General features: G+C 39.6%; 1 protein-coding gene across 3 annotated transcripts in view; it reads left to right on the plus strand.

Annotated features, from left to right (window-relative positions):
• Nucleotides 1–4398: 4398 nt before the first annotated feature.
• Nucleotides 4399–23390, plus strand: part of Tsc22d2 (TSC22 domain family member 2) — a 51327-nt gene continuing 32335 nt past the window's right edge. The window contains exons 1-2 of one of the 3 annotated variants that reach the window (XM_028882161.2): nucleotides 4405–6638; nucleotides 18443–18514. In XM_028882161.2, coding sequence (XP_028737994.1) covers nucleotides 4681–6638; nucleotides 18443–18514 — 2030 coding nt within the window. In that variant the 5' untranslated portion in view covers nucleotides 4405–4680. Of the gene's footprint in view, nucleotides 6639–18442; nucleotides 18515–23390 lie in introns of all 3 variants that reach the window. The other 2 variants (XM_028882164.2, XM_028882162.2) reach the window with 2 other exon arrangements.

The following is a 23390-nucleotide window of genomic DNA, read 5'->3' on the forward strand; positions in this document are numbered from 1 at the left end:
ATGACTGCTTGTTTAGACAACTGTTTATTTTTTGATGAATTGCTTTTTTTTTTTTTTTTTTTTTTTTGGTTTTTCGAGACAGGGTTTCTCTGTGTAGCTTTGTGCCTTTCCTGGGACTCACTTGGTAGTCCAGGCTGGCCTGGAACTCACAGAGATCCGCCTGTCTCTGCCTCCCGAGTGCTGGGATTAAAGGCATGCGCCACTACCGCCCGGCGATGGATTGCTTTTAAAAAGCCGAAAAACAGTCCTTTGTTTTGTATTTTTTAATAATTTTGTGATTAAAAGCATAGAAGACAAATATGAGCATCTTCTTAATCCCAGAATAACTTTGATGGCTGGAATATAGGCTATCCAATGTACAATAGATGTCACTAGTTTAGGCATCATTACTAATCAGTTATTTTCCTTAGCTACAGTTGCTTAATCTCTACTGACAGTATTATACTTTTTCTGAGTCTCTAATGTGTCATTATTCACTGGGGGATGAAGATGTCAAGTTTTCTTGAGAACCTGTTGCTCATATTCTATTGCCTGATGATTATGAAATGATTTGTCATTGCACTGATATATAAGACAACGGCCTAACAGAAGTGTGCTGTTTGCAAATAATGAAAAGCTCGTGTTGAAAAGCTCATGTTGAAGCAGTTTTTTTCATCAGTGAAAGGGGGCCTTAGTTTTTAGGGTTGCTATTCCCTTACATTGTTCTTTCTAAATGTACTTCCCATACACAGCTGAAAATTGAAGTCTTTGGGGGAAGTACCAGATGTAAGGCAAATGGTCAAGTTGGGGGCTAAGAAAGCAGTAATCAAGGACTCCCACAACCTCCACTGCATGGTTTGTGGGTACGGGCATGAAGCCAGGATAACTGCATTAAAGCCTTTAAGTCTGGCTCTCCAGGGACCTCTCCAGTTCCAATGAACTAGGGCTGCCATGTTATTTATTAACAACTTTCTACACACTAGCGAAGGTACTGGCATGCATACACTGCATTCTGTCTTTTGTTTGTTTGTTACTTGTAGACTTTTTTGTTTGTTTTGTTTTGTTTTTTGAGACAGGGTTTCTCTGTGCAGCTTTGGAGGATATCATGGATCTTGCTCTGTAGACCAGGCTGGCCTTGAACTCACAGAGATATGCCTGGCTCTGCCTCCCAAGTGCTGGGATTAAAGGCGTGTACCACCACCACCACCACCACCACCACCACCACCACCACCACCACCACCAGACATACTTGTAGACTTGTAATTCTTTGTGGATCAACTATGAATTACATACTTTTTTGTAGTTTGGGGATAGTTTATTTTTTCCTCTGTTGAGTGATTTAAAAATTCCTTAAAACAACTAGAATTCTTTTCATTTGTTTCTAATCTCTCTCAACCTAGGGATTGCTTGTTTGTTAAAAGACAGGAATTTGATGAGGTAGTGAGGAGACTGGCCTGAAACTCCTGAGCTCAAGTGATCCACCTGTCTCAGCTTCATGAGTTCTACATTTTTTTTTTTTTTTTTTTTTTTTTTTTTTTTTTTTTTGGTTTTTCGAGACAGGGTTTCTCTGTGTAGCTTTGCACCTTTCCTGAATCTCGCTCTGTAGACTAGGCTGGCCTTGAACTCACAAAGATCCGCCTGGCTCTGCCTCCTGAGTGCTGGGATTAAAGGCGTGCGCCACCACCGCCCATCTGGCATGGGCTTTTAATCCCAGCACTCCAGAGGCAGAGGCAGGAGGATCTCTGTGAGTTCGAGGCCAGCCTGGTCTACAGAGTGAGTTCCAGGACAGCCAGAACTACACAAAGTAACTCTGTCTCAAAAAAAAAGAAAAGAAAGAATCCTAATTTTTTTTTAACATCTTCTACTCTCTTTGTACCAGAAATGTTATCATTTCTTCAAAATAATTTTATCTTTACTTTCATTTTATAGTAAATAGGAAGGAATACTTACAGATTACTTTTTCCTCTTTAAATATGTGCCTGAAGAATATCATAACTAATAACTAAGAAGTTTATACAATAAGATAATGTGATGGCATGATCAGGCATATGCTTTTTATTTTTCCAAAAGTCATATGGTTAACAATACCCACTGATAACTAATTTTAATATCAAAATTAAAATAAGCTATTATAAATTCACATTGGATTTAATAATTCAATTCTTTCTACCTTATCGATAGAAACTGTCTTGAGAAATCACTGAAATTATAGATCTAGAAATGAAGCATTCCATCAGCTATCTTTGCCACAATACCAACATAACACTTTCTTTACTCTCCTGCCCCGTCAAGGAACAGGGATGTTATTATGAGGTATTGGTTCATATACTGACCTCCATGAAGGACAGTTTCTACTGAGTTTAAAAGAGCTATCTCCATGAACTACAGCTAAGTACCTTAAAAAGTTCTATACAAATTGTAATTCTCAACCCATTTTTGGATAAAAGAGTACTTATGTTCTTTGAAGTTTAGAGAACTGAGTAAACTAATTTAAATATGTCACCCTGATATGATCTCTAAAAGCAGCAATAAATCTGGTCTCTTCATTTCCAGCAAAACTTCTCAGATTTTAGCTAACTGAGGGTTGTTTTCGTATGTCAGAGCTCAAGAGTGGCCAGTGTTTAAAAATAACATCCTTGTCCTCCCAAAGAGGTAGCACATGCCCAGCACTTGGGAGGCAGAGGCAGGAAGCTCTGCCTCAAGGCCTCTTTGGTTCAAGAGAACAAGTTCAAGGCCACTTTGGTTTAAGCAGGGAGCTGGGGCTATACTGGTCTTAAAGAAAAAAAAAAAGAATGATCTTATGATTTTTGGTTGTAAAGTAGCTACAAGATGGTAAATTCAATGGCACTTTCAGAGCCACTGACCTACTCCAGGAAGAGGTATTTACTCACTCACTGTACATGGTCCAAAGCAAACCAAGTAACAGCATGGCTCTAATAAGAGCCTTAGAACACTCAAAAGAGCTACACATATTTAACACAGTAGGCTCTACATCTTCGGAACCCATCAGCTGATTTCACGTTCCATGTCTCAAAAGTTTAAATGAACTCTTCCAGCCTTGAACCACAGCAAATTCAGGACAACTTGGAGTATGTTATTAATTCCTAACCTCGTCTAAAAACCGACTTTACTCTGGACAAGTAACCATCCCTGATGCTGCTGTTGAAGACAGAATTTCCGTCTTAAAGATCATCTTTCTAATTCAATCTGGCTTGCTGTCCAGTGTTAGTCAGTCACTCTCGTTTCTCTTAAATTTCACTGTTGTGACTATAGTGGCCAACATGTATTTTCAAGGCTTTTAACGTGATTCGTTTTCTCCAGTCACACACCTCTTCTGACGCTGGATCGCCCTAGTTTTCTCCCCTATCGCCCTGGTTCCATTAAGACTCTGCTAAACGTTAGACACAGCACATGACCTCCAGTCATCCAGGATTTCCACACACCGGTACTGAACCGTGCGAATTCTCCAGGCTTGCGATTGAAAACCGTCCTTTGGCTTCTCAACTCCTACCGAACCTGCAGCGTGAAATTTAAATTTGAAAAAAATTTTGAAATCCAGAACCCGCTCCCCTTTCTCTCACCCGTAGCCCCGCCCACGAACCCTCTTCCCCCCCCCACCCCTTCAAGCCTCCACGCGAAACTGCAGGAAACCGGAGGGGGCGGGGCCGGGCGGGCGGTGACGTCACGACGCCGGCGCGTCACGGAACGGCGGCGGCTGCGGCGCTGGCGGTGGCTGCGGCAGCGGCGGCATTTTAGTCTGCGGCGGCGGCGGCTGCGGGGCTGCTGCTCCTCCTCCCAGCATCCCTGGCGCGGCCATTTCAGCCCCATCTTGGCCGAGGGGAGGGAGCTGCAGCCGCTGCTTCAGCAGTTTGAATTTCAGTTTCTCCGGGCTGGACGGAGCCGGCCGCGCCGAGGAGAAGCGGAAGGCGCCGCCACCGGTCCCCCCCACGCCGCCGAGCGCCTCCGCCCGCCCGCCGTTCCTTCACGCCGCCGCCGCCCCTCACACGCCTGAGCTGCGAGGAGGCCGGGCCCGCCGCCGCGGGTGGCTCCCCGAGGGAGGCCAGACGGCCGGCCTTCCCCGCCCCCGAGCGGGCTTCCGCTGCCACCGCCGGCATGGCCCCCGGGCTGCGCTCTGGCTAGAGCCGGGGACGGAGGGCTGCCTCCCACCGCGGACCTCCTCCAGCCCCGTCCGTCGGGAAGCGCCGCTCCCGGCCTCGCCGCTCCGCCTTCTTCCTCCGCGTCGCCGCGCGGGAGCAGCCGCGGGCCCCGGCCAGAGGAGCCCGAGCGGGGCAGGCAGAACCGCCCCTCACGCCGCCGCCGCCGCCGCCTCCTGCGCCCTGCGCTCCACCCCCAGCCGGGCCTGCTGACCGCGCCGAGCGCCGGGCTGAACTGACCGCGGCGGCTGAGCCTGGCGAGCAGCCGGCCCGCCCCTGAACCACGCTCGAGCAGTCGCGGACGGCTTGAATTGATTGAGGCGCCGCGGCCGCGGGAGGTGAGAGGAAGGAGGAGGAGAAGGAGGAGGAGGATGTCGCGCCGAGAGGCCGGCGCCCAGAGCAGCCCGTGACTTGGCGGCGCGGGCCGTGGTAGACCCAGGCGCGAACTCGGACTTTGTCTTTGGGGGCCCCGTGCTCCGGCCGGCCCTTCTTCCCGGTTTCCGGTGGGGATCCCAGAGGAGCCTCTGTCCCTCCAGCCTTCTCCACCATGTCCAAGATGCCGGCCAAGAAGAAGAGCTGCTTCCAGATCACCAGTGTCACCACGGCTCAGGTGGCCACGAGCATCACCGAGGACACAGAGAGCTTGGACGACCCGGACGAGTCGCGCACGGAGGACGTGTCCTCCGAGATCTTCGACGTCTCCCGGGCCACGGATTACGGCCCCGAGGAGGTGTGCGAGCGCAGCTCCTCGGAAGAGACGCTCAACAATGTCGGGGATGCGGAAACCCCCGGGACCGTGTCCCCGAACCTCATCCTCGATGGGCAGCTGGCAGCCGCCTCGGCTGCGCCCGCCAACGGAGGCGGCGGCGGCGGCGGCGGCGGCGTGTCGGCCCGGAGCGTGGCGGGGGCGCTCGCCCAGACCTTGGCGGCGGCGGCGGCCGCGGCCACCACGTCGGTGCCCACTCCGGGGCCGAGTAGTGCCACTCCACCTCAGCCCCCCGCCACTTGTAGTTCCCGTTTCCGCGTGATCAAGCTCGACCACGGGAGCGGAGAGCCGTATCGGCGCGGCCGATGGACGTGTATGGAATACTACGAGAGGGATTCGGATAGCAGCGTCCTCACTCGGTCCGGGGATTGCATTAGGCACAGCAATACTTTGGAGCAGACTGCGGAGCGGGACAGCGGCCTGGGCGCCACCGGAGGGTCTGTGGTGGTGGTGGTGGCCTCCATGCAGGGGGCGCACGGGCTGGACTCGGGCACTGACAGCTCCTTGACTGCTGTGTCACAGCTACCCCCGTCGGAGAAAATGAGCCAGCCCACTCTCGCCCAGCCGCAGAGTTTCAGCGTTGGGCAGCCGCAGCCTCCGCCGCCCGTAGGTGGGGCTGTGGCTCCGAGTTCGGCGTCGCTGCCGCCGTTCCCGGGAGCCGCGACCGGGCCGCAGCCCATGACGGCAGCCGCTCAGCCAGCCCAGCTCCAGGGAGCCGTGGCCGGCGGCGGCGCCCTCCCGGGGCCTATTGGCCAGGGTCTGCCACCGACGAATGTCAACCTGGCGCAGCCTGTGGCCCTGGGGACTCAGCCGGGCCCGGCGGTCGGCACTTCGCTGCCGCAGCATCCCCAGCAGTTCGCGTATCCCCAGCCTCAGCTACCACCCGGGCATTTGTTGCCCGTTCAGCCCTCCGGCCAGAGTGAGTACCTGCAGCCGCACGTGGCCCTGCAGCCGCCAAGCCCTGCGCAGCCCTTGGCCACCAGCGCTGGCGCGACCTCTGCTTCTGCGGCCAGCTTTCCTTTGGGCTCTGGCCAGAGCGTCTCCTCCTTGGGTGCGCAGATGATGGGCCCCTCTTCCCAGCCCAGTGAAGCTGTGGCTCCGGGTCCGGTTCCTGGCGTCCAGGCCGCTCCTTGTCAGCCGGCGGGAGTGGCTCCAGCTGCTATAGGAGGCGTGGTGCAGCCAGGCTCGGGGCTTACCGGAGCTGGGCAGCCCCAGACCGTGCAGCCTCCTCCGCAGATGGGTGGCAGTGGTCAGCTGTCAGCCGTGCCTGGTGGTCCTCACACCGTGGTGCCCGGAGTTCCAAACGTGCCTGCAGCGGTACCCGCTCCAAGCGTGCCTAGTGTGCCCACCACTTCTGTTACTATGCCAAATGTACCCGCGTCTCTGGGCCAGTCTCAGCAGCTGAGCAGCCATACGCCAGTCAGCAGGAGCAGCAGCATCATCCAACAAGTTGGGCCGCCCTTAGCGCAAGGCACACACAGTGCACCAACAAGTCTACCACAGTCTGACCTAAGCCAGTTTCAGACTCAGACCCAGCCTTTAGTCGGGCCAGTTGACGATACTAGAAGAAAATCAGAACCCCTACCTCAGCCACCGCTCTCTCTCATTGCTGAAAATAAGCCTGTTGTGAAGCCTCCAGTTGCAGATGCCCTGGCAAACCCCCTTCAGTTAACACCTATGAACAGTTTGGCCACCTCTGTATTCAGCATAGCTATTCCTGTTGATGGGGATGAAGACAGGTATGGAAATTTTTATTTTAAATATCTGCTAGGATTGCTTGGCCCAAATAGCCTAGGATACAGTTTTGGAAGATTTTTTTCATTTGAGGCCTTTATTTTTCTTTTCAGTCTAGTAAAGTCAATACAGAGTTTTGAAGTAGAGGTGTAAGGAGACATGGTCAACGTTTTGGGGGGGTTTGTTTGTTTTTAAGCATTTAAATGAATAGTGATTTCGTTGATGTATTTCAGCTTAACAGTTTAAAGATGAGAGCTTTTATGCCCCCCATCAGTACTTTTGTCCCTTTCTAAGGTACTAATTACTTTTGAGTGCTTATGGCAGAGTTTGCCAGAGTTAGTTTTGAAACTGAGACTGAAAAACCAGAATTCTAGGTGGGGCAGGGGAATAGGGAATAGAAGCAGTCTCCATCAGTAGATTTGGGAAGACTGGAGAGAGAATGGTAAAATAAAATGAAATCTAGCTTTGACTATCTTAAGTCAGACTTTTAACAAAAGGGAGTCTTGAGGGTTCCCAATAATACTGGAAAGATAGTTGTTCTCTTATCATCAATCTTTAGGGAAGGGAAGTGTGAAGTGCTTACCCAGTAGTAAAAACTATAGTTTTTGCAATGTATAAATGTCAGTAACCAATGCCCTCTACCTAGAGTGTAAGGAATGCTTTTTTTAATAGTTTAGATAAAAGTCAGTGTATTGCTATACTGTTCTATAGCAATTTATGTTTGGCTATGGCCTAATTAGGAATTTTAGTCTTTTTTAGGAGCTGTCGTGTAGACCTTTGACATTATATAATTCCAACCTTATTAAAAACTTTAATTGCAACATTTTAACACTACATTAAAAATTACAGAAAAGGAGTGGGGTATCGTCTTACACTTGAAGATATTTGAGAGAGGTTAATTTTAGTTGCTAAAAGGATCAAAACGTGGTATGAGTTTGTAGAATCATTGGATATATAGAAGACTACCATGAAATAGTAATGCTTTTTTATACATTAATCCCTCGCAGTCTTAGCTTTTTACTTCTAATTATCCCTGTTTTATTTTATATATTATTCTGCTAGTTTAAAAATGTTTATTGGAATTCATTCATCTCTGTTTTTCTAATTCAAAGTTCATGATTTTTGTAGCCAGGTTGTGGGAAGTCTTTGTTGCATTTGAGAACTCAGTGTCCATAGTGAGGTAGTCAGCTAGCTAGTCATTGACAAATTTAATTTGGGTTGGATTACTAAGTTTAAAAACAAAATTTAAAAAAAGATTTCTGAAGCAACTGTAAAAGCAAAAATCCTCTGTTTTTTTAGTTGCTCCTGTTTTCACTGGTAAGGCCACATTTGAGAAGCAGATGGAGTTTCCCTAAGTTGGATGGTGACTAGTACCTTACCTTTTCTAGCAGCCAAGAACCTCTATTTTCTAAGTTGGTAAATTACCTTTTACTTACCCTCTCTGATCTATGCACTGCCCTATATCTCCTCGATAAATGACTTTTTCCCAACTTATTTCACACATAAAACCTATGATTGAAGAATACATCTTCTTTCCTCTTCACACACTTTGCAGTTTATAACATATGCCTCAGAAATAAAAGGATAATAATATATTATTGAAACAGAAATCTGTTGACAGATGGAAACTCTGAAACATACTCCTTTTGAATATGTGCTACAGATGCATATATTTTACCTTACTATAGTAAAAGTAATCTCAGAAATCGTATTTCCTAATATGAGTGTTTTAACTACGGATGGTGCTATATCATTGTTCTTAGCTGCATCAGTCAATCCTTTCCAGGGTTTGATTGTGTGTAGCCCCACTTTAAAGGTGCCACTTCTTTCCTTTACAAACCCAGTCTTCAATTCTGCATTGCAGACAATCAGTTTTACCATTGATTTTTAACATGCTGGTTTCCAAGATGTAATCTTACACATTTGATATTTTGTCACTGGACCAACACACCTGGTGAAGGAATGAATCCATTAATTAGAAATAGGGTTTTGTTTTATTTCTTATTTTTTGTTTTTTTAAAAGGAAAGTCTTTATAAAAGAGGGCATTCTAAAGTTTTGCACTTGAGAATAACGGTTTTCCAGGCACACAAATTCAAATTAACCAGATGAATATCTTTTAAGGAATAGTACTTACTAGAAATATTACTTTTAGTATGATTTGAGGTTACTTTCTCAAAATCTGCAGTATTATTTATGATCCATTAAATATGATATAAATTGGGAAGGTCTTGAAGAATTATGTCTTAAACTTCGTGAATAGGTTAATGCATTTATATCATAAGGAAATACTTGTAAATATTCATTCTTTTGTTTAAATTCCAAATTTAGTAAACAATTTTTGTTCTTTTGTTTTTAAACAAAAGAAGGGAATTTGGAGGTTAACAAAATGTGGGTTTTAGGTTCATATATTTGAAGCCCTGTCATGGTTTTGGTTCCATACAAGGTCCTATATTGAATCAATTTTGAGATCATTTATATTACACAACTACTATGACACCTTTGAAAGGGCTGATACAAAGTGTTCTCAGTTACCTGCCTGCTGACCTTACATTATTAAGTATTAAGTTGTGAGATTCTTCCAGCCATTTTGAGTAGAAAAAATTATGATTACACATTGACTTGTCAGATTGAATTAATATAAAGTGGTGGTTATAATGATGATTGATAAAGAATTGTATAGCCACTTTTACAGTGAACATTACAAAATTTGCTTAAACTGCCTGTACATTTAACAGACCCCTTTACTGTAAATGAGAGGAGATATAAACTATTACTGGCCCTAAATGGAGCACAGTACAGATTGTTTTCCCAAAATAACTGACCAGTGTGAACTCTGAAGGTAGCATTCCAGGAACTCATGAATGGCTATAATTGTGAACTGTCAACTGTCACTGACAGTTGAAAACCTGATTATTGTAAGGATCCCTTAGTAGTGTATACCTCTGTGTCTTGTTTAATTTGAATAATTTGCTAATGACTAGTAATGCTAACTGGCATGTTTTGGTATGTGCTATAAATACAAATTTGTTCATATATATATTTAATGGATTTTATGTATATTTAATGTCCATATCTATACATATATGTATGTACTTTTTAATGGACTTCTCCCTTTTTTAACTTGAAGTTTAAGTGAGAGGATTTATTTAAATACATACCAGGAACAACATTATCCTCTTCTCTTGGTGTAAAACCTACAGACCCCTTTTTTTAAGAGTTATGTTACAGAAAGGCCTCACTGGGCTCCCTGCACATGAGTTTAAAAATATGAAAGCTCCTTACTTGAATCCTTTTCTTTGTACTTTTCTTTTTAATCTATTGCATCATGGAGGAAATTTTGATCTTCCAACTTTACAATTAATGAGTAAATCACGAGCAAGATACTGTCTTATTCCTAAGACTTGGGGAATGCATTCCTACCAAGGAATAGGTAGTCAAAGTGTAAATAAAATCAGTGAGGGTGGCACACACCTTTAATCCCAGCAGTTGGGAGGCAGAGGCAGGCCGATCTCTGAGTAACAAGGACAGCCAGGGCTATACAGAGAAACCTTGTCTCAAAAAAATAAAACAAACAAAAAAAGTATAAAATCAAATGTATACATGACATTATTTAGTATAAAAACTGATGATATATTCATTAGAAATATCTAACTACTAAAATATACATTAGTTGTAAACATGGATCTAAATAAAAGAAATTCTGAATTAACAGAAAGGCTGATTTTCCAAAGAAGCTGAAATTCCTATAGCTATATCAATAAGAGTTTGACCTTTTATAGTCACAGGGACACCTTTTTTTAAATCGAGAACTAATTAATTTGGGCCAAATGTTTATTATTAAAGAAAATAAACGTGTATAGGGATGAAACATATTTCAAGTAACTTTTTTTTTAAGATTTATTTATATTTATTATGTATACAGAAGAGGGCGCCAGATCTCATTACAGATGGTTGTGAGCCACCATGTGGGTACTGGGAATTGAACTCAGGACCTCTGGAAGAGCAAGCGGTGCTCTTAGCCTCTGAGCCATTTCTCCAGCCCCCAAGTAACTATTTTATTACAGATTTTTTTCATGTAGGTGAAAGAAGCATATGGGATCATAAATCTATGAGATCATCTTTGTGATAAGTCATTTTACATAATTATTTAATAAGTACCCCTGAGAATAAATGCATTATCAATACATTTGTTCTTTAAGGCTCTGACAGAATTTACTTGGAAATGGTATGATACTAGGATTATGCATCTGATTCTTGAGACTGTGGACTAGGGTATCATTTTTGTGCTGGGGGGGGAAGTTAGATGAAGTAAGTGTCCTTCGATGACAAATAGCAATCCATTAAGCAGATGCTCCCACCTCCCAATATTATTCTTAATAGAGAGAATGAATGTTAGCAGAGTAGGAAAGAGATTTTGATTTTTTATTTTTCATGATGGCCTGAGTCTCAGGGTAGGGAAGTATTGTACTGAGTGATGGCAGATAACAAAGATGAAAGAAAATATAGTAGAATAACATCTGTTTTGTCTTAGAAGAAGTAAACTTGACAATAAAGAGGACTAGTTGTCTCGTTTTTTGTAACTTTTTACTTTTGGATAATTGTTTTAGACCATTTTGTATCTACTTTTCAGAAGAGATACTGTTTACTAATTGTATTACTCTTTAATAAATATAAAGAGGGGCTTTATAAAAGCCAGTCTGTCTAGTTAAGTGTACCCTAAATGTTGACCCCTTACTAGATGCTTATGAAAAAAAGGCCAGATTTTTAAAAAATCTTAATTTTTAGTATTGTTTGTGGGGTATTATGCAGCAAAGCTCGTGTATTGGAATAAACCTTTAAGCTTGTGGGTTTTTTCTTTATACTCAACCAGTGGTTTAAGCTATTATTTTAGATAGCATAATACTGGTGGGTAAATCTACAAAGAATGTGCATACATAAATTATTGATCTTTCCCACAGCAAATGAAGAACATACTAATTATTCAATATTATATTCTTAGCCTGGCATTGTTTAAAGCAAAAGTTAGTTAGTTGCCTTTTTGGGAGGCAGGGGCAGATTGGTCTCTGAGTTCAAGGCCAACCTGATTTGCATAATGAATTCCAGGCTAGCCAGGGCTACATAAGAGACACTGTCTCAAAAAACAAAATTATATGCCTCCCATAAAGATTTACCAGCTTGCCTTATCATTCCATGTCACTAATAAATACACTTCAGTGTGTATACTTCAAACTTGAATGGTAATATTGAAGAAAGATATATAAATTGAAGGTACATATAAAAATATTTATCCCTATAAATATTTGCTTAACGAGTCAGATGGATGAAATTTCATGTATGTCGCTCTGAATTTTTCAAATTAAACAAATTTAGATTAGCTTTATATGTATGAATGCCTTGCCTACATGTATGTATGTGCACCATGTATGTGTTTGCTGGGTGCCATTGGAGACCAGAAGAGGGCATTGAATGCCTTGGAAGTGGAGTAACAAATAGTATGAACTGCTAAGTGGGTTCTGGGAGTCAAACCCACTCCTCTGCTAAATTAATACTGAACCACTGGGTCATCTCTCCAGCCCCCTTATCTTTCAAATTTAAAACTCCAAATCAGACTTAAATAACCTTATTTCTGTAAGTTGTGCTAATTGTTTTTAAAGAGATACAGCTATATTTCTTACACTCTAAGAAAACGTTATATATATAGTTTATATGTGTATGTGTGTATGAAGTGAAAATTCTGCAGATAATTAAGTTACTAATTTTATTGCTGTCTACCTCAGATATTTACTATTTGTCAGAGTAGGCAGAGTAAACAAGTGAAATCTGAATGTTCGTTTAAGTTACCTCAATCTCTTTTTCTGTAAGTATTCACTAAAATTTGGCTGGAGTTTCACACTATAGAAGATAAATTTTCTGGCACATATGTCAGTTATAAAGAACATAAAAGAATATTTTATTTTAAGTTTTTTTTGGGGGGGGGCTGAGGATCGAACCCAGGGCCTTGCGCTTGCTAGGCAAGCGCTCTACCACTGAGCTAAATCCCCAACCCTGTAATGGACTTTAAACCAGTAACTTAGCTCTGTAAATTTTGTTTCTTTATGTGAAAAATGAGGATACCTACCTTTGATAGTTCTCAACCTTCCCAATGCTGCAACCTTTTAAAACAGTTCCTCGTGTTGTGGCAACCCCCAACCATAAAAATTATTTTCTTTGCTGCTTCATAGCTGTAATTTTGCTACTGTTATCAATCATCTGATATATCTGTAATATATCTGACATGCAACCCACCCCAAAGGGGTCTTGACCCACATGTTGAGAAGTACTGGTTAAAAGTATTAAATTTTATGTGAGTAATTTATAACATAAAATAGTATGGTGGCAAGTATACATTACAGAAATTGGAGCAAATATTTCCAGCTCCAAACTCTGCAGATTATCCCTTGAAATGGTACAAATTTTACAAGTCCGACTCTCCTCAGTTTTGATGTGCAAGCAAACGACTGATATGGATGGGTGTTTTGCCTGTGTTTGTGTGCCTGCTGGTGCCCATGGAAAAGGAGAATAATACTACTTTAGTCCTGATATAGTAAGGATTATAGCAAATTGTGTCCTAATCTTGATTCTTCCAGCTACTCTGCTGATTTAATTGATCAAGTCATTTAATTCCCCTTAGTTCTCCCCACCTCTCCCCCCACATTGGTAAAGTTAGCATTTTGGACTTGGTCATATTTTAAGGTTGTATCTGGTCCTATTGAACCCATACTTTTAGATGAGGTTGGGACAAACCTTTCTTTGGTCACAATCCCCCCTTTTTTGCCACTACCACTGTATGACTGATTGATTGATTGATTGATTGATTGATAGGAAGAAAGAAAATGAAGCTTACTTCTTTACTTAAATACTCAAATACTCGACAAGTAAATTGAATGCAAAGTAAACAGCTAAAGGAACAACACACCAGACATTCAGTTGTTGTAGTGTTTGTTCTCCAAGTAGTTTAGGGTACAGAAATGAGATTCTCTTTCTTCCGAGGTGGTAGTCTACATGATTAGGTTATAGTTGTTATATGTGTTAGTCTTTGATGGAGTAGATAGTAAGTGCTCGTGGGAAACAGTCTTTAAGAAATTTGACTTCATAATGTAGACTGACTTCTGTTCAGACACTGTCTTTGCATATGCATGGATGTATATAGTTCAGAACTCAGAATGTCCAACCTGGACAAATTGAAGACTTCTTACCTCTGCTCTCCAGCCACCCAGTTCCTGTCTTCAGATCAATCCATTATTTGTGCATTCCTCTGAGGCTGACTTTTTTTTTTTTAATTTTATTTATTTTATTTTACAATACCATTCAGTTCTACATATCAGCCACGGGTTCCCCTATTCTCCCCCTCCCCTTACCCCCAGCCCACCCCCCATTCCCACCTCCTCCAGGGCAAATCCTCCCCCGAGGACTGCCATCAACCTGGTAGACTCAGTCCAGGCAGGTCCAGTCCCTTCCTTCCAGACTGAGAGGCTGACTTTTGAACTGGGTTTTAATTAAAAGGGCCATTCACATTAGATCACTGATAGGAGAAATACCTTGCTAAGTTCAGAGAAGTGGCAGCTTGTATAATGAAACTGAAGAGGGAGACTCTGTCATACTTGGGAAATTATTTGATTAACTTGACAGGAAGCAGAGTGAAGGGCTTAATACCACAGTAAATTTAAATTCTTACATTAACTTTATAGTTGCTACTTAAAAGCTTTTCTTGAAGCTCTTATTGCTAAAGTAGTGTGTGTCTTACAACTTACTTCAGTACTCATTTTGGTGATTATTGTATTATACATTAAAGTGTGATCAAGTTGTATTTTGAGTTGGGGTTGCACTGAGGCCCAAAAGTCAGAATTGCTACTTGGTAGAATGTACTAAAAGATTTGGTACACCTAGCTCTAAATTTAAGTATTCCCTTTGCTTCAACAGTACCGTGGTGGCAATGAGATACTTGATACATGTTAAGATTCTCTACCAAAAGTTGGATTTTGTACAACATAAAATTAAGCTTAATTATGTCAAAGCCTATATAAACATAATCCCATTTGTGTACTGTACACAAGTATTTTATTCTCTTTTATGGATTGAGGAAACATGACAAAACAGACACTTAGGTCTGCCACTCCAAAGTACTCTTTTACTTTATTACTTAGCAAACATTGAATGGTGTGGAAAGAAAGGAAAATTACTGTAAGCTCTGATAGGTTATGTTGTGACCTTTTGCCTGAAGGATACTCACAAATACTTAAAATCCACACATAAATTTGGAATGGCCCTTGTTGAGTTTTTGTCTGATTTCTATTTAAATCTTAAAAGTTGCGTTTTGACATATAGGAAAGAGAAGGTTTTTGTTGAGTTGAGGGTCACATACCTTTCCCTTTAAACTTCACCAGCATTTTAGCTTTATTTTGAGATGTAGAATATGCATATGTGTTTTGTCTTCCTACTATAGTTACCCTACAAATAGAATGTCTCGCTAAAGCAAGTGGATATGTGTTATATATCTGGTATACTGTTTTCATGTCCTGGGAATTAATGTGACAGACTAGTATATGAAGCCAGGGAATAGAGAAGGAAAAAGCCATTTGTAAATACCAGTGCACACAGTTAACAATTACTTTAGAATGACATAAAAATTGAAAGTACTAAGGTCTCAGGGAAACCTCTGTTAATAAGATCATTTCAATGCTAAATGAAACTTGATAGCACAAAATTGTAACTGACATAATATTAAACTTTTGTACATTTTGACCATATATTCTTTTCTGCAAGAAAGTACATTTGAAACCAGTTTTCAGACAACTTACTTGAAGTGAATATAAACTACTACTCTAAGTAAAGCAATTCTTAGAAGAATAAAATGTAGTTTATTTTGAATTTATTGCAACCATCTAAATTAAAATGCTCTTTTCTTGTTCGTAGACATTTTTCAAAACCACTAAATAAAATATATCCTTTTCTCCCCTTATTGTACTTTATTTCATACATCTTTTTTTAAGATTTATTTATTTATTATGTATGCAGTGTTCTGTCTGCACATATTCCTGCAGGCCAGAAGAGGGCACCAGATCTCATTACAGGTGGTGGTAAGCCACCATGTGGTTGCTGGGAATTGAACTCAGGACCTTTGGAAGAGCGAGCGGTGCTCTTAACCTCTGAGCCATCATAGATCCTTTTCATACCCTGAGGTTTACTATTAACTGTAGATAATTTTTATTTTATATTTGATTTATAAGGAACATTGTATCATTACATTGAAAAAAATGGTGCATTTCATAACATAAGACTTCATTATGAGCCAATTTGTTTAGCAGATGAATTTGCTTCAAATTAAATATAGATATTTCCAAATTCAAAATATCTGAAGTTCTTTTTATAATGTCATCCCTCTGAATATATTTAATTTTAAATGCTCTTTATAAAGAATTTGTAATTCCAAACTGGAGACTAACTTCTAAGTTTACTCTACTAGTCTCCTCCTCCTGTCTTCTTTGAGTCATTCCATTAAAGTTGAAGTTTCTAAACAATATAAGGAATAGCAATCCAGTTCTCATATGGTCCTGGGCAATCCTAATTTGGTGGGAGGATCCAAATTAGGGTTTCAGTTCATTTGCCTTTTATCTTACTTGGCTGGGATGAAGTACAGTGGAAAAAAGAGCCTAACAAGTTAGATGTTAGTATCCTCTTAAACTTTGTTGTTGGCAGATGCACTCTGTGCTTTTGATTGCCTTAGACCTAGTTAAGAAAAGGGCTCAGAGAATAGAAAGGAAATAGAATAAGGAAAGCAGTAAAAACTACACATTGTTAAAAAGTCCTAATTAATCCAACAGCTACTTTGGTGATTCTCTGTTATGCAGTATCTGTGCTTTTTCTGCTTTATCAAAAGTGGTATCTACTGGTTAAAATCTAAAATGCCATATAAAAAATGGTTGTGCTTACAACATAGCTTGATTCAATTGAGGTTTTTGAAGTCAGGATTCTATTGTTTTTATTTGATTGTTGATATTTGGTTGCTGTTGCAGTCAACTTTGTAAATAGTGTTAAGGTTTTGTTTTTTGCTTTTTCATTTACTTGTATACACATGTGTTTTATGTGAATCTTTGCTATGTGTCTGCCAGTGCTGGTGGAGGCCACAAGAGAGTGTTGGATCTCCTGGTGCTGGAGTTCAGTGAGTTGTGAGCCTGACATCTGTGCTAGGAATTGAATTTGAGTGTTCTTCAGGAACAAGAAGTGTTCTTAACTGCTGAGCCAATCATCTCTCCAGCCCCAGAAACAGTTTTCTTACTTCACTGTAATCCAGAAACCTTGCACTTACCTACTAAGGTTTCAGAAAAGCATCTGAAGATTATTGTTTAGTAACATAATAGCAATTGAGCATTGGCTGTACCCAGAAGATTTATTTAGATATGGTCACAGGTCTTCAACTATTGGACAAGGTTCAATAAAACAATAGTATTATTTAATCATAATGTTTAATTATTTAATAACAATGTTATTTAAAAGAAGATAGAGCTAGAGAAGTCAGGTTTTAACTCTGATTGATATGCTTAATATAGTGGTTAAAAGCATAAAATTAGGCCACCTACTCTGACATTTGGGAAGTTACCTTTTACCCCTTTAGGTAGGGCTGTTGTAGAAATTGAGTCAATAAGTATAAAGTAGTTTGAATAGCACTGGGTATAAGTATGTTCTTTGCTGCTGTTCTTATACTATAGCATGAATCAAAAGATTTGATTTTTTTTTTTCTTGTGGCCTCAGAGAAGAAAGATTGATTGAGTGAGTGGATGATTGATTTGGCATCAGATTCCGTGGAGTTGGAGTCCTAGGCAGTTATAAGTGAGTACTAGGAACTAAACTTGGGTCCTCAGCAAGAGTAGATGTGCTCTCAACTACTGAGCCACCATCTTCAGTCCTGAGTCAAGGATTTTTAAAGTGATATGACAGGTACATGTTAGCCCCCCTAAATTACAGGTGGATGGTGAGGAAGACATTAGAATTATGCTTAATGAGTAAAAACTGTTAGGAACCCAGGTTAGTCAAAAACTTTGTTCCTTGAGTAATTATTTCCTGACATACAGGGTCAGTTGTACTTACTGGAGTTGGCCTACATGAGCTTATCAGCTGTTCTGTGGTGTTGGCCCTAGGGAATGTGTTCCTAGGGATAGTGGGAATGAGTGATACAATTGATAGGTTTTTTTTTCCCTTTAAAGGGGGCATTATACTCATACAAGAAATTAGAATGCTTCCATACAATTGCATTGCTTTCCCCTTTACTAGTCCAGAGAAACTACACACAGATAAACTTAAAGTGGAAATGTATCGTGTCCAACCAAGGAAGGACTCTTCATTATTCATCATTAACCCTTCTCACTTTAAACAAATCCTAGAAAGCTATAGCTTAGTGTTGTATGTGGATATGCTACTGGAGAACAACAGCTAGAACCATAGATGGCCTCGTTAAGGCATCTGATACAACATGGTCTTGATAGTCTCTGTACTGGTTACATTTATGTGTATATGCACACAATTGAATGCTAGTATTTATCTGTTATTTATTCTTCTTTAGAACTTTGATCCTGAATTACTGTGGGTTCTGAATTTTGTGTGCTTTATAATTTCTTCCAAAGTACTGTTTTAAACAATCTCAACATTTTCTTTTTCCTTTTTCAAATTTAAGTGGTTACACTGTATGAGAATCTAAAATCTTCCATTTTTTATAAGTACTGAATATACTGTACATTCTCAACTTCATTTCCATTTGATTCTTGGGTCTCACAGGAATCCTTCAACAGCTTTCTACCAAGCGTTCCATTTGAACACGTTTCAGGAATCAAAGAGCCTCTGGGATAGGTATGATTACTTGATATGGAATGCATACATGCAAAAGTGTATGCATGAATTGCTTTGCATAAAACTGATTTTTTGTTAAAGGGGATTTTTGTTAAAGGGGGGAAATCACATGATATATCTAGCATGGGACAAAGAAGCAAAATAAACCAAAAAGACTATTTTCTTATAATATAAATGTGCTTTTTATTTTACTACATTCTGTGCATGTTATATCTATTTTTAAGCATTTACATATTCCATTGTCTTGAGAGAGTCACTTACTTCATGTATTTTAATGAAAAACATTTTTTTCTATTAAATCAGTCTTGATTTTTGTGCTGTTTTATAGGATTTATAATAAAACAAAATATTTCAAAAATTAAAAACTGGAAGAGGGACAAGACCTGGATAACAAAATTATCATTAATTTTGACACAAAATTGCTACCCACGTTTGCTTGCTAGAATTTCATATATCTATATAACAATTTATAAGCCCCCAAAACATTGCTTATACTGTTTATACTGTTTAGGTCTTATTTTTCACTTTAAAAAAAAAAAAAAAAAAAAAACCTCTTTGACTTCACATTTGGCAAAAGATACTTTGGTTTATCTTTCTGCTTAACATACATTTTTAAATAGTATATGCTTTGTTCAGTTATTTGGCTGAATATTTATTAGCAATCCATCATTCTGTGTTTAATTAATAGGAGTTGAGCACAGTGTTTTTTAAATTCCCACAAAGCTTATTAGATTCTTTTAACTCTGCCTGGCAACGCATTTGTGTCTTCTGGCATATTTTTTGGATAACACTCATGGACTCAACTCTACTACCTCTTTTCATTAGAAAAGAGAGTTGCTAAGTGCATGTACATGTCATATTAAGACATGGTCTGCATTGCCATTAATAGTAAATAAGTAAAACTTTCTTTTAATTTTTAGGCTTGATTTGTTTGTGTGTATAACTATAAAGGTATTTTCTAATACTTTATACTTTATATCTTTTAAATGGCTTGTTCCTTACTTAACCAAAAAATATTTTAAAGTTTTTGAACAGGAAGTTTTAAATTTTGTAATACACTGTATATAATCAAGTTTTAATTAGTTTTGCTCTAACAGTATAAAGTATTATAAGGAAACACATAAGTAGATTATAGTATGAAACAGATGAAGTTTTAATCTTTCAAGTAGTACTTGAGGTATACCTTATACTTTTCCTGAATACAAAGGAGATGTACTCTATTTGAATACGATAAGTATTCAAATGCAGTTTAATTATTTGTAATACCTAGCTTTCATAAGCTGTCATGTCAGTATGAATGATGTATTATTTTCATTAATACATTGTGGAAAGGTTGATCTTTATTTTCTATACTTTTGATCTAAATATTAAAATGGTCCTTTGATTTTATTGTAAGACAACCACAGAAATTACTTGCTCATAATTTGTTGTTACAGCTTAAATACTTGTTCTTTTTAGTAGATAACAGATACTTTTAGCATCTTAGAAATGAGGCAAGTTCTGTATCTTTATAGTTTTTTATAGGTTAAAATGTATTTCTGGGTGGGAAAAAGACAGTAGACCTGAACTTAGATCCTTATCACCCATGTACAAAAAGATCCAGATGTGGCAGTTCAGACACTAGAAGGTGGCAATAGGCCAATCCCAGGGTCTCACTGGCCTGCTAGTCTTCCCAGTCTAGCCAATCAGCAGGGTCCAGCATCAGTGAGAGGCCTTGCCTTGATAAATAAGATGGGGAAAGTGATAGAGCAAGACACCTGACATCGACCTCTGGTCTGAATGCATGCTTGCACATACCATACACACACACACACACACACACACACACACACACACATACATACACACAAACTAAAGTGAGAAGTGACTGGCTTTAATTAGTTCTAACAGAACAGTCTTTATCCAACTTTATTTGGCAAATACCTACGATTTGTTAACTGACACTGAGAAAAGCATTGTGGTTCTATTTATTCATAGCAAACAGGATGAAGATTTTTGTAATACTAGGTTTAAAACATTAATTATAACTTTTGTAATGTGTTTTTGTTTGTTTGATTGATTTTTTTTTAAATTAAATTGCCAAATAAGTATTTTACAGAGGTAACTCTGTTGTTAAATAGAACCATTCAAGAATTTAGGACAGTGGTTCTCAACTTTCCTAACCCTCATGTTGTAGTGCCTCTCAACCATAAAATTATTTTGTTGCTACTTCATAACTTCATAACATAATTTTGCCACTGTTAATAATCTGACATGCAACCCCAAAGGGGTTGTAACCCACAGGTTGAGAACCACTGGTTTTAGGGGGCCATAAGTCCTATATATGATCTATCTGTGTTATGTACATATTTTTGAAGCATAAATTTGCCCATCAGTGGGGATAGCCTTTTTAAGACTTATTTTTAGGGGGGCAGGGGCGGGTAATGCTGCTTAGTGTGTAGATACCTACGGAAGCCAGAAAAGGGCATCCAGTTACCTGGATGTTAGGAGCCAAACTTGGGTCCTCTGGAATAGCTGGAAGCACTCTTAACCATTGAGCCCTCTCTCCATGCCTATTGATAGCTTTTAATCCAGCTTTCATTAATCAAGCCTGAGTATCTGAAGGTCCATACTTGTACCCAATTTTAAGGACTGAAACCTTTTTCTCCTGCCAGAATACTTTAAATTTATCAAGTGTCTTTACACTCAAACTATGAATAACTACTAATATGCTGTTCCTCTTTAGCTTACCAGTTCTCCTTTGTTTCTTTCTATATTTAAATTAAAATTAATAATTGGAGAGGTTTTTCAATAGCCAGATTGCCTTTGTCTATATTCAGATAACCTTGTGTTTTCCTCGCTTATGTACTGAAATTTGAAGCCACTCTCAAGCTTTTTAGGTACCATCGTAGTTTTTGTGTTCCTCATTTGTCAGTTGCAGAGTCCTTGGGAAAACAATCAGTGGAAGTACTTACAGATGTGAGGAGAGTGATACTGATAGCTCAAAGAAAACCCAGCCCATTCTTAAGCTCTTTTCATTAAAATAAATAATATGTATTATATAATGAACTTTCTAAGGGGTTATATTATTGTGAAGTCAAATTTTTGTGGTATCCTGACATACTAGCATTTAGTGATGCTAAATTTTGACTATCTTTGAAAAATTGTGTTCATTCTTGATTTTCTTAAATCTAAAGAATTAGTTTAGAAACCTGTCTCAGTAATCACTGGGAATCAAACATCATTAAGAGTTTTTGTCTATGAAAACTTAATGTAAGAATTACAGCAGTTAGTTTTACCATGTCTTAAATGTCATGTCAGTAAGATAAGGAAGCATTAGAGAGAAGATAAAAGGGAGGAAAACAGACTGCTTATAAGTATTTGCTTTATGGATAAACACTTGGAGTGTTTTGTCTTCATGAAGAAATCGGTTAAATTTAGTCAATAAGTGGTAAGCAGTTACAAGAGATACATGATTTCCTTGAATTAGCTTGTCCTTATGGTAGCAGCAATATTTAAATGTAAATTAGTAAGGAAAGTGGTTAGATGCCACTATTTGACACAAATTTATTGATTCCTGTAATATCAGGAAAAGCAAAATTATAAAATTCAATACCTACTTTTTTTTAAGATTTATTTATTGTATGTATATGGTGTTCTGTCTGCATATGCACCTGCATTGCCAGAAGAGGGCATCAGATCCCATTATAGATGGCTGTAAGCTGCCATGTGGTTGCTGGGAATTGAACTCAGGACTTCTGGAAGAGCTGCCAGTGCCTTAACTGCTGAGCCATCTCTTCAGCCTCTCAACAACTATTTCTAATGAGCTTGGTCTTACTTTGGGAAAAGAGAGAGAGAATCATTATCACATAATTGAAAATAATGGCCCTTTATAATATCCAAGCACTTTCTACTTCACAAGGAAAGTTGGAGTGATTGGTCAAAGCTGTTTCAGGAGATAACTTTCTTAGTTGAGTGTGGGTAGAGTTTGGTATTTCAGAGCTAGAAAACTGAGGAAAAGAAGCAATCCAGTGAGAGGAATGGTACTGTGGATCACTCCTGAAAGTATAGGACTTACATATATGTATGGGTAAGCATAAGAAAAATAGTTGGATTTGATTTATGTATAATATAAAGTCAACAGAGAAGAAAAATGTGAATGAACAAAGAAAAAGTATCATTGTCAAAAAGTAGGAATTAGTAAGATTTTACAACTCATGGACCATAAGGAAGCACTCAAATGACTCCAGAGTGTTGAAAACCCAATTGACTGAGAGAACGCTCACTAGTAAAAAGAATTCGTTTGAACAGATATATAAATGAGGTTTATGGTTTTAGCTGTTCTGTGAATTAGTTAACAGACTGATAGAAATATCCAGGTATGCAACTGGGTAGAGAAGTGAGGTACTGAAGAAATTTTTTTCTCTGTATTTAGAGTTCAAACTTTAGAACAGGCTAAGATTCTAAGAAAGAGAGTAGGGTAAGAGAGGGTCAAGCCAGAACCATAAGCAATACCACCTAACATTGAGATCAGAAGAGGAGATAATACAAAACTTATGTTTTAAAAATGGGAACATTCTGGGGGATATTGCTTCCTAACCAAAAGAAGAGAAAATGTTTGCATCTGCTCTTAGACGATTGTCTGCTGCCACAGTTTTAATCATAAATTTTAACCTTATTCTTTGCAGTACTGTTTCATTAGTTCCTAAACATTTCTTCTCTTAGTTTTTCTGTAGTTCAACTAGAACACCTGACATTGGTATCTATATTCTGCACACTGATAGACTTTAGAATTGGCAATGAGAAATTGTTTAGCTGTTTACCAGTCTACGTGATTCTGTTCCATTGTATACCACCTTTCTTTATTGCTTGAGTTACTCAACCTAAGTCACCCACC

This window comes from Peromyscus leucopus, chromosome 6 (assembly GCF_004664715.2).
Source record: "Peromyscus leucopus breed LL Stock chromosome 6, UCI_PerLeu_2.1, whole genome shotgun sequence".
Classification (NCBI taxonomy): domain Eukaryota; kingdom Metazoa; phylum Chordata; class Mammalia; order Rodentia; family Cricetidae; genus Peromyscus; species Peromyscus leucopus.